Genomic DNA, 12,277 nt, shown 5'->3' with positions numbered 1-12,277 from the left:
AAAAGTGCTACGAACTCGCACGCAATACCGAGCGCCTGTGGGTTCATTTGCTGTAAATGATGAACGCTCGCACCCAAAAGAAGACGGAGAGCGATGCGGCGCGAAGCCATACGTCTCTCTCTTTTTGTTAGCGGAGTTCATTAAAGCCCTTTAGGCCTGACAAGAAGGAAACATCTTGCAGGACATCTGCTTCGCTAAATCTATATGTACACTCGCGTAAAGAGAGCTTTCTTCATCTGTGTGTGTGTGTGTGTGTGTGTGTGTGCGTGTGCGTGTGCGTTGAGAAACGCTTGTAGCAAAACCAAAAAATGTATATATTAGATACTCATCATGCACCCCCTCATTTTTTCTCAGGGAAGAGAAGGAGTGTTGGATCAGAGCGAAGTACGAGCAGAAGCTGTTTCTTTTGGGCCTGCCACAGTCGGATGTACCCCTGGGGCAGCAGCTCCTGCGGGCCGTAGTGGAGGACGACTTGAGGCTGGTGGTGTTGCTCCTGGCTCACGGCAGTAAGGACGAGGTGAACGAGACGTACGGCGACGGGGACGGCCGCACCGCCTTGCACCTCTCCTGCGCCATGGCTAACGTCGTCATCACGCAGCTGCTTATCTGGGTAAGGGTTGTGAGGTAAAGGCTAGAATAAAAAAAAAAGCCAGTAATAGCCACTTCTTTCTTTTTTTTCCTGACTTGTCCACTCCATACCCTAAGAATGCTAGGGGGCGCTAGCATTTAGAATTATATAGATTTTATGGTATTAGTTGTATCAGGGACCCCGAAAGTGTAGCAGCCTGGTGTGGCTGGGATTCAATCTAGCGAATCATTAACCGCTAAGCTACAACCCCACAGAATGTCTCCCCAAGGGAAAACATTTTCTCTTATGTTCGTACCTGGAAGATCTTAACCGCTCCTATAGAAACACGAATTCAGACAACACTGTGTTATAGCGTATATTTGAACTAGAAGTTGAGATTTTTTTATACGCCTCCAGCCGCCTCCAGAGGCCATTTTTTGGCAATGGTGAAATACTTAACAGGGAAACAAAAGTCTAAAGTGCGATATTTGTTTTGGGGGAGAAACACGGCCCTGTAGCTCTCAGCAGATCTAAATGAAAAGGAAAAAACTACCAGCGCCTTGCGACCTCATAATTAACCATAGTCCAGGAGGTACGTATGTTCCCGAAGCGTTGCGCGAGGCCGTTAATGTTTAGGTTAATTAAGGTCCACGGATCTTTTATTATCCAATTACGCAGATGAAAAAAAATTTCACGCCGCAATCTTTCCCCACTCTTTCTAATCATTTTTTTGTGTTTCTCTACTTCCTGCGGACAGTACGGAGTGGACGTGAAGAGTCGCGACGCCCGAGGTCAGACGCCACTCTTCTTCGCCCGGCGTGCGGGAAGCCAGGAATGCGTCGACATCCTGGTCCAACACGGCTGCCCTACGGACTCCGTCGGTGCGTCGACGCCACCCGGGACACGCCACAACCCCAACGCCAACAACAACAATGGACAGTGCGAGATGAATCGCAGCATTAGCATCATGTAGATCCCGGCCCTTCCCGATAATACGCCCGTCCTGTACGCCTTTAGTGTGCCATTATACTGTGACTTCCCTTTCGGTGTCTAAATGAGGTCCGTTCACGTCCAGATCTTAAGTCAGGTGTCTAAATGTGCCAGATTGACCAATACTCCCCCAAAATCAATCGTTATATCACAAGGCTACGCTGCTCTACAACAAGAAGTCCATCTAGGAGAACGCTTTCAGTAGAATGTTTTTTTGTGTCAGAATTTAATATGGTTTGGATTTAAAAAAACGAAAGAAAAAACGCCTGTATACTGATTACAGGACGACGCGAACCCGTTGGCGATTTTAATAAGGCGCGGGTCGCGGGACGCAATTTTTTTCCCCCTCGCCGCAGAATTCATCAAAACCGATAGCCGCCGCTTAAGAATACCTCTTCAGCCGCGGCTGAAGGACATGATTACCCCCCGAGCTGAGAAGAATACGTCGTTATCAGGGCTTTGTGAGACCGATCGGAACGAGGACGCTGAAGTGGTCGCCTGACTGTTTGACACCGGGGTCTATGTACACGCTCCATCTCTTTCTCTCTCTCTCTCTCTCTCTCTCTCTCTATCTGTCTCTCTAACTATATATAAAACGAAAGATCTCTCAATGCGACCTACGTTCCTCTGTGAACTTGTGTGCGTGCTTAGAGAATGCTCATTTACCTCCTCCGTACTTGATTATGCATTCGACGAGGACTTTTTTTTGGTTCTTCATTTCGTACTGAACGTGCGATTCGTGACGGTACTCCAGATCACATACAGAACGGTGTGTGTGTGTGTGTGTGTGTGTGTGTGTGTGTGTGTGTGTATAGTAGCTTATATTTTCCTCAGACTGCCTCATCTTACTATTTAGGTGCTAAATAATTAGCAAAAAAACAAAACAAAGGCTTGACCAACCTCTGTAGTGACTCTTAGCGGGATAAAAGTTATCGCTAGTAAAGATACTAGCATGGCCGTTCCATGGCGATTCGGATGAGCTAGCATTTTTTTTTGTTGTTCTATCTTTGAAACAAACACCACTTCGCCTCACATTAAGTAGCTACGAGGACAAGAACCGAAGCAGGATGATTTAGAATCTTTTATCTTTTTGTACCGTGCAGTATTTTCGTTTTGCTGAGCAACATGTCCGGCCCCCTTTTGCTAGCCGGGTTGCCAGGTAATTGGGGAAATTTTCCGCCTTGAACCCGCAGTAACCTAAAAACCCCATTAAATTGTTTGGGAATACGAAAAAAACAAACAAAAAACCCACAGCTTTTCCTCGTATATACTCATACTCAAACTCATCCTTTGGTCACTCGGTGTTTGACGTGTCTGCCATCGCAAATTGTTTTGCAAGGTTTCGCAGAAATTGACTAGCATCGAGCTAGCTGTATTTGCCGTTATACACCTAAACCCCAAAACAAAAAAAAATGATTTCTTGTTCGCACCGATGTATCCGAACCTTTATTTTATTATTACAAGGAACCTGCACTTCGTCTTCATTCATTCGCCCATCTCATAAACGTGTTGCCTGTGGATTCAACCGGGTTCTACCGTATGCTGATTGGATGGAGACCTGGTGGGCCGCCGAAACGGTTCTGAAGTCTTGCGCTCTTCTTTTTTGTATTCCCCCGTTCCCCGCCCCCACCCTAGTACCAGTGGTCTCTCTTCACATTGCCTGACCATTGAAGGTACTTTTTTGTGTGTGTGTATAATGATGTACATTTGACATATTTATAAAAAAAAATGCCGGATGTAAATATTGTTTTTTTTTATCTTTTTTTTTTTCTCTCTCTCCCGCTCTTGAAATGTGTTTTTTTTTTTTTTATTACATTATGAAGTGACTTCATGAGTGTGTGCGCTCGAATGCTTGGCTGACTATTGACATCGTAAACACTCCAATAAAAAACAATTTTTACCATGGAGCATCCGAGAGTTGTTCTTTTTTCTGTTGAAAAAAAAATAGAAGGGAAAAAAAAAAAAGAAGGAAAAAAAAAAAGTCACGTGACGTGAGCACATGGTACGTACGTCCAAGGTCCCTCCCACTTTTCCTGCATATGCCTAATCCAATTGCTGGTTCCCAGACTAGTGAGTATTCCTGCATCGTACCATATCCAGGGTTCAGGAGGAAACTTATTGGACTCACGTTCACGTTTTCTTTCTGGGGCGTCTTCCTTTCGTTTTCGCTCGTTTTAGAGTCTCACCGTCTCCCTGCTGTTTGCCTTCACCTATCTTTCGCTCAGTCTCTTCTCACAATCTCTGCCTGCTGTGCTCGCCGCATCCCTCTTCTCTCGCTTGCTTCTCCTCCGTCGCCACCCACCACCCGCACCCCCTCCTCTTTTCCGCGTTAATTTGCTTGAGAATGCATTAGCCGTAATGAGAGCCGAAGGCCGAGGGAATCCTCCAGGGTTCCATTAATCATTGCTCCTCAGACAGCCAACCTTGATTACAAGTGGCAAGAAATTCATTAGAGCCGCGCCTCTGACAACTTTTATCTCCGCCACTGGATCTGACTCATTAGGCAGCCAAATTAAGGCTATGATGGCCCTGATGAAATTCATCGCTTGTTTATCTTGTGCGATTCGATGCATCTGCCCATATTTTCAGGCTCGTGGGCGTCCTCCGCACTCGCACACACTTGCACACACACACACACACGCCAAGGATCATCCCAGACGCTCATCAGGACCTCCTTTTGATGAGCGACCCTGCTGCCTGAGAGAACCTGGTCTGAGGGACCAGTCGGCGTTGGGTACAATGTTAGAAATCATATTAATGAATCCATTCGTTTAAAAAACAAGATAAAAGTACCATTTCTGGGTTCTTCGGTTTCCTCCCACCATCCAGTGGATTGTTTAGCAAAATGCACAGGTTTCTTCTAAGCACCATTTTTTCTACCTGTTCCTTTTCCTCGCACCAGGAATTCCTCCAGATTCACTATGAACCCAAGAGCAAGCATTTGATTCTTCACAACCCAGCTTTTGATGGATATACGAGGTGGTATGCGAATGAATCGAGAACAGTTTTGAAACGCGCCAACGAATGGTGGCGCAAGGCTGCACGCACAGTCAAGGGGGGCACCGACTTTCATAAGTAACAGGTGCTATTCTGACCACACGCGAACCTCCACGTGATCTCACTTCCGCGCCCGACCTACTTGCCAGAATTGCCTCCTGCGGACTTCGCCCTCGTCCCCAAGACGACCCAGCTCAAAGGTTGCCGTTTTTTTTACACCATTTCGAAGATCCAGCACCAATCGTGGAAGGTGTCTCGAAAAGAAGACTTCGAGGACACATTCCAGAAGTGGCAGGAATGCTGGGGGGGCTAATGTATATAAAATACTTTTTGTAAACAGTTTTGAAACTTTTTGATACCACCTTGTAGATGCATTTAGCTCAATAACGACGTTCCAATCGCACGCAACTGGAAAAGGAACGCTCGGAAGAGACCTGTGTGTTTTCGGTTGTAGCATCTTATCTCAAACAGTGACAGAACAGCAATTATCCAATCAACCTTGTTGTCCTAATTAGCATTGGGGGAAAAAAAACCTGACTTGAAATTAAATGAGACGAACCAAAGGGAGCTTTTTTTTTTATGTTCTTAAAGCAAAATTAGCCTAATTGCAGATGAGGTTTTTGGGAAATTCTGTATATTATATCCTATAATTCATATATATTATAGGATTTTTCTTCTAATATTTGATTTATGGATTTTTTTGGGTCAAAATATATAGATGCAGGTTTCGTTTAAACTTTATGACTTTAGCGATTAGCATGTTCCAGAACCTAAGCTAGATAACTCATGGAAAATGATATTTCAAGCATCAGATTTACAGATAAAAATAAATAATTAAAATTTTTGTGGCAAAAAAACTTTACATTCTGGTTTTAAGTATATTTTGTGCCTGCTTTTACATTCACACAACTTGGAATGCTAGTATTACTACTATTTTACTATATTGTGGTGAAAAGTTGGCGTTAGCAAAAAAATTTACCTCAGCGTGTATGTTTCGATCGCGTCTGAACGTTGAGGGGTTGGTCAGCGGATGGTTGAAGTGTTTATTTCGGAGCTGCGGAGAATATTTTCACGTTTGCTGGCAAAAATGTTGACCTCGAGCTCCTTCACTGGCACTGCTAACTGATAACGGCTGAGGTAAGATGTGTCAGGAAAGGCCCTAACTAGCCCTAATGAAGTTAAACTAGATGATGTGATGTTTCTGAGGAAAAAAATACCTCAGTATGTGACAGAGCTTTGAAAAAAAAAAGAAGACAAGAATGTTAGATTTAGGTGTATTTTTTAAGTGCAGAGGTAGGAGAGGGGGCTACTGTTATAATAGCTACGTATCAACTGGCAGAAAAGCTAGCGCATGCTTCTTAGCCAAAAAGTTTTGTATTTTTTTGTTAACGATTACAGTAGAGTCACTTTTATTGACTTAAAGTAGAACAAACTGTCTCGATCAGCAATTCGTGATTTTGGTTTGGACGTGAGCTTGCGCAAGGCATGAAACCAACTTAGCGTGAGCTGTGGAGTGTCGGAAAATCTCTAACGCCCATTTAAAATTTAGCCAGATGTGGGGTTTTTTCCAGATTTGTCGGTTCATTTTCTGGCCGGGGGTTTGTTGTTACAGTGTTACTGGACAATGTCTAACATTTTCAATTAAATAAAAACAGAGACGCCACTTACTTAAAATAATCTGGAATACTTTGAGGCATAAAGATCAACCTCAAAGGACCTTCAAGACCCAAGCGTATCAGTTGTTTGATTGCGATTGACATATATATCATTACCAAACGTTGACCTGTGTACAAATGTACCTTTTGTGCAAACGATCGTTTTAGATGAATCAAGGTTGTACACCGAACTCCACCCATGGTTGTTTGATTTGATTTGATTTGATATATCCTCTTATATCAAGATATAAAATAGTGTTGGACATTGACCCCATTGACACCCCCCTAAACTGGGGGAAAACTTGACATGGTCTAGCCCTGATTTAATCTTTTAAGAATAATTTGGATTTTCTTTATTAAGGGAAGTGGTAGCTCAGTGGGTGAAGCTCAGGGTTACTGGTTGAGGGGGTTCAAGCCTGGGTATCACAACTTCCTGCATCTTCTATTGCTTTAAACATGCCCTCCAATGAGCCGCATTATCTAGAGGCAATAGGTGAGGTGAGGTGGTGGTCTGTTTTCAAACGCCATGTCCACATATTTAATTACATAATTATTGGCTAATTACCTCCCTGGTGACAATTAACCTATAAACAAGAGCAATGTGATCTCAGCACCTCAATCATCTCCGTCTCCGTCACTGCTGTCCTCCAGGTCGTTCCTGACCATCCGATACATCCCGAGAAAGTTTGACATTATTCAAAAATATAAACTGGCCAGTAAATCAATTAATTGTCGGCAAGTAAACATGCCAAGGTGGTAGCCTAGTGGTTAAAACTTGCAATTGAAGGTTGTGAGTTTAACGCCACACCAAGCTGCCACCCCCTCAAGCGCCCATAGCTGCTCAGTTGAACGAATGAGATCAATGTAAGTCGCTCTGGATAATTTTGTCGTTTGCCAAAATTATGCTAAACCCTAAAATTGTCCAAACTGCCAATTTTAGTCCTGCAATCCCCATCAAGGCAAAATGAAATCCAAAAGCCGAGAACTGAACTTCCATAGTCTTGGTCACTTATTTCGCTTATCTGTGTAAACGATACACTATATTGCCAAAAGTATTGGGACTTTTGACCTTTCCTGCCATATGTGGTTCTTCCCCAAACTGTCTTTGTACACGGTATGGACATGGTCCAGCATGGCAATGCCCCTGTGCACAATGCAAGCTCCATGAATATATGGTTTGGAGAGGAAGATCTTGAGCGGCCTGCTATTGAGCTCTGATCTCAACTCTACTAAAAACCTTCGGAATGAACGTGAACACTGACTGCACCCCAGACCCCCTCACCTTCTCACCTACATCACTACCTGACTTTACTAACACTCCACACTCCAAAATCTGGTGGAACATCTTCTCAGAAGAGTGGAGGGAATTATCAGAACACATTGGGACTGAATTTGGAATGCGATGCTCAACAAGCACATACCGTACTTATGGCCAGGTGTTTTTAGGTTTGTATATATATATTTGGCAGACGCCCTTATCCAGAGCGACTTACATTTGTCTCATTCGTTTATTTGCCTTGCTCGGGGGCCCAGAAATGGGATCTTGGTGAGGCTGAGATTTAAACTCATGACCTTCTGATACAAAGTCATTGATGACGCTGTGCAGACGATGTCCCCAAAATCCACATACTAACAAAACTTCACAAATGGAGGAATGGGAGAAATATTTGCACTACAGTTCTACACCGAAGTACCAGACGTCTTCGTCTAGAAGGATTTCATTCGGAAATAAAGGTGAGACTATGCAATTTATATTTTCTTTCACCTTGAACAAGTGAATAGCTTGGGATAGGAGTCCTAATTTTTTTTTTTTTTTTTTTTTATATATATATTTTGAATTTTATATGAATTTTTCCACCTGAATTGTACAAAAAAAAAGGGAGAAGAATACGGATTATTCCATTATTATTATTTTTTTACTACCTCTGGTTAAGAGTGTATTCAAAACGCATCATAATGTCATTTTCGTAAAAGCATATTATTAATAATGATAATAAAAAAGAATTAAGAAGGTCATCTTTCCATTTCAGACACACGTTTGTTTAACAGGCGCATCTATTGATTGATAAATCTATTTATAAAAAAATAATAATAATAACGTACAAATGGAACATATATATAATATTTTATTTAATTTAATTTTACTTTTTAAATAGTATTTGTATGCAAAAAAAAAAAAAACTATGGAGCCTGAATTTTTTGTTCGTTCATTCATCACTTGGATTTGTCCTGTCAATCAACAATTGTCCTCACGTGACCAAATGAGATTTCCAGAGAGATAGAAAGAGATAGAGAGAGGGAGAGGGTGATGGATGTTGAAGATCATTACTGTTAGGTGAATATGACCAGTGTAGAAATCCATCACTCTTCTCTCCGACAACATGGCCTCCTAAAGAGAGACAAATGAGTCTCATACTCATTAACACAACCCCTCTCTCACTCTCTTTTTTTTCCCCCTTCTCTTTCTCTCTCTCTCTTATTTATTTTTTTTATATTCACGTCAAAAATCCAAAAATCATTACTGGCTTGTGTTTCTAGGGGGTTCATTTTTTTTTTTTGAAGAACAGAAATTATTCATTTTTGATCATAAATAAATAAAAAATACTTAATAATTAAAGTGAAAACACTCCAAACATTGATCGCATTTATATCCAGATGTTTTTTTTTTTCTGCAATCGGCAAAAAGGACACTTTCATACATGAACGAAATAAATATATATTTCTAGCATTTTTTTTGAATATTTAATTAAACTCTAGAAATGTGAGTTTCGGTGTGTTTTTTGTGTGTTTTTGTGGTGAAGTCGGAAAAGCACTGCTCATGGTTTTAGACGAAAAACACATTCAGTTAAAAAAAAAGAAAGAAAGAAAGAAACACAAAAAATCCGAGCACAGAAATAAGTTTAATTAAGGCAGAAAAAAAAAAAAAAGAGCTCACTTCTGTAATGAATAATTAACCTGTTTAAAAAAAAAAAAAAAAACATTTCTGAATATGGAAAAACATGTAGTCGGGATTTGAACAAAAAAACAAAAAAGAAAAAACATCGAAAAATAAATAAATAAATAAATATGAATAATAGGTGCGTTTTGAAACGGAATTTCGGGTTTTCCTCCTTTTTTTTATTTTTATTTTTTAATTGAAAGTTTTATTCAATTTGATGCTTAAATAATGTTCTAGGTACCAAATGGTTTTCTGTAATTCTTTTATTATTATAATAATAATAATAATAATCAGGAAATATGTATATAATTTTTTTCCTACTTCTTAGATTTTTTCCGATCTTGTAAAAGTAAAAAAAAAAATTCTCCTTTTTAAAAAAAAAAAAAAAAGAAACGAACCCCGCCATGCGTGTGAGCAACGTATCAATTAATCTATTGGTTAATTACTTGCTACGTCATCCTGCCTAATTTAAGACCTGATGGACCCATTATTCATAATTAGGCCAATTAGGCAATTTTTTGTTTGCAATTTTTTTTCCTCGTCCTTCAGACTACAACTGTTTATTCATTTCATCCGATTATTGTTTCTTGAAGATTTTCTTTTCCCATCAATAAGTGGTCTCTAAAGACCACCACGATAATGGTGATGATGATGATGATTAATGGAGAAACACGTGCAACATGTGAGAACAACATTGAGAAAAAAAAAGAAAGAAACATGCAGATAAACAAGACTGCAAGTGATAAATATTTGTTGTTGTTGTTGTTGTTTAAAAACGTTTTTAAACAAATTTCATTTCATAGTGCACATGGGCGTGTCGCGTCAGACACGTGGTTTCTATTTACACGTTATTTACAAAGCAATAAATTAAAGACATGGCCACGTTATAAGAAAAAAAAATACTATAATTCTTTTTTTGTTTTTTTCTTAAATAAAAAAATGACATCTAGTTCGAACAATAATCCGTCTAGATGCGATTAATTCCCGGTTGTTGTTTTTTTTTTTGTGCTTCATGCATTGTTTTTTTTTTTTATGCATTTAGGAGTCTTGGAGCGCGCAATTTTTTGTATTTTTTGTATTATTCTTTTTTGTTTTTTTGTTAAGTTCACGGCCTCGCGCCCTGCTCGATCTGCTGGTGCTGACTCCTGACGGCGAAGCGGTTCACGTGCACCGGGATGGGAACGACGATCTTTGGGTTGCGCACGGGCTCGCCGGAGCGGCTGTTCACGTTCCCCGCTTTGATGCGCTTCCACTTGGCGCGCCGGTTCTGGAACCAGATCTTCACCTGGACCTCGCTGAGCTTGAGCGCGTGCGCGATCTGCGAGCGCTCGGTCAACGACAGGTACTTCTTGCAGTGGAACTCCTTCTCGAGCTCGAGCAGCTGCTCGCTCGTGAACGCTGTCCGCCGCCGCCGGCTCTTGCCTGCTGAGGACGCGCCCGACGCCGCCGCCGCCGCCGCCGAAGCCGAGCTCAGGGGCTCCGCTTTCAGTTTGCCCTTGGAGTTGCAGCTGTGGCCGTCCGAGAAGCTCTCGTTCTCGCTGTCCCCCGAGCTGTCCTCGCGCTCACTGCACGCCGCCTCGGCGGACTTCAGGTCCAGCTTCTCGTCGTCCGAGCTGTAGAGCTTGGTCTCACCTGACACACACACACACACACACACACACACACACACGCGCGTTATTCCCCTCCTTCTGTTCACTTTTTTTTTATGCATTGCAAACGATTCTAACATCATTTCCTTCCTGGTTTAAAACAGTTAAACAGAAATAAATAAAATAACAAAAAGACAAATAAATTAATAAATCTTTGTATCATAAAAAAAAATTCTCTTAATGTGCGCATGCATGCTATTAATATTTTTTTATTTCATTTGATTTGACATTCAGCCTGTTTTTTATTTATTTATTTTTTTAATTCTACTGTTTACCTGCTCAATTTATTTATTTATTGCTAGGAAATTTTTGCACATTTTTTTAGGAAAAAGAAAAAACTACTACTACTTTCTTTCTCGAGTAGAGAAATTCGTTTTTTTTTCTTTTTTTGTTGTTGCATCGGAAAAACGAAATATAAAGAATGCATGTTCACGCGCTCACCTGCCACGCCGTGAAAAGTTTCCGAGAAGTTGAGTAGCTCGGCGGCCGCCTTGTCGCGCGCGTGCAGCTCCTCGTGCGGACTCTCCTGGCGCCCGATCGCCGCGTCCGCGCTCAGCCGGGGCCCGGAGATCTCCTGCGGCGCGTAGAAGCCGTCCGCGGGCTCCGAGAAGCCCGGCAGCGCGGTGGTGAGCGCCACCATGGAGGGCATTCCCTGGCCCAGGCTTGCGCAGAACGTGTTGGTTAGACGCCCGGCGAAGGACGCCAACGGTGCGAGCGGTGGGATGGCCGACGGCAGGGGCGAGTGGGACAAAGCTTGCGGGATGACGAGCGGCCGGTACGGCATGAACATCGGGTAGCCCGTGTAGAGCAAGTGTCCCGGCCGCGGCTGCGGCGTTCCGATTAAAGAGTCTATGGAAAACGCCGTGCCTGGACCGCTCGGCCTCTGCATGGCTCAAAGATCCTGCGTTCCGTCACCTGCGTAAATCCTTTTTCCCCTTTGCCTGCGAAGCGGAACGTATTCCTGGCGATTATTCGACGATTAATCGGGAAAACTTCTTCTTTTTGGTTGTTTTTTTCTTCTAGCTCTCCAGCTCAGTCCTTCTCTCTCACCATTTGTCACATAGTGAGACATAAACACACGCACGCACCGACCTCTCTTTCCTTGCTTCCCACCCCTTCTCTTTTCCCCCTCTCTATCCCCCTCTCCCTCTCGCTTTCTCTCTCTCTCTGTGTCTCACCGTCAGCGTGCACCATCAACACAAGAGGATAGAAGGGGGCGTCGCCCTGGAGACTCATCCATCTTCCTCAAATTACGCTTCATTTCCTCATTCAGGGCCTTTTTTTTTTGGCGCCGCTTTCCCAGTGGATACCAAACAGACGGGTCAAGTCACCCCCCTCTACCACATCCCCCATGTACCCCCCTCTCTACAATGGCCCGGTGCAAAGTGAGTGAGGCGCGCGAGACACCGCTTCAGCCCTGTAATCGGTGACCACACCGACCCGATCATCTATTAGTAATCGTGATTGATGACAAGCAATT

At 42.5% G+C, this 12,277-nt stretch overlaps 2 protein-coding genes across 4 annotated transcripts in view; one reads left to right on the top strand and one right to left on the bottom strand.

The window, feature by feature from the left end:
- agap3 (ArfGAP with GTPase domain, ankyrin repeat and PH domain 3) overlaps positions 1-3,463 on the top strand; it is a 107,737-nt gene extending 104,274 nt beyond the window's left edge. For all 3 annotated transcript variants that reach the window (XM_046846568.1, XM_046846570.1, XM_046846567.1), the window contains exons 17-18: positions 355-610; positions 1,326-3,463. In XM_046846568.1, coding sequence (XP_046702524.1) covers positions 355-610; positions 1,326-1,541 — 472 coding nt within the window. In that variant the 3' untranslated portion in view covers positions 1,542-3,463. The remainder of the gene's footprint in view (positions 1-354; positions 611-1,325) is intronic.
- Positions 3,464-9,448: 5,985 nt separating this feature from the next.
- Positions 9,449-11,975, bottom strand: gbx1 (gastrulation brain homeobox 1). The gene is made up of 2 exons (XM_046846633.1): positions 11,239-11,975; positions 9,449-10,780 (listed from the first exon to the last, which is right to left on the bottom strand). Exons 1-2 carry the CDS (start codon positions 11,684-11,686, stop codon positions 10,254-10,256), a joined length of 975 nt encoding a protein of 324 aa, XP_046702589.1. The 5' UTR covers positions 11,687-11,975; the 3' UTR covers positions 9,449-10,253.
- Positions 11,976-12,277: the final 302 nt, after the last annotated feature.

The sequence above is a fragment of the Silurus meridionalis genome, chromosome 4 (assembly GCF_014805685.1).
Source record: "Silurus meridionalis isolate SWU-2019-XX chromosome 4, ASM1480568v1, whole genome shotgun sequence".
NCBI lineage: Eukaryota > Metazoa > Chordata > Actinopteri > Siluriformes > Siluridae > Silurus > Silurus meridionalis.
The sequence above is the reverse complement of the archived record's forward strand: the minus strand, read 5'-3'. Positions and strand labels throughout refer to the sequence as shown.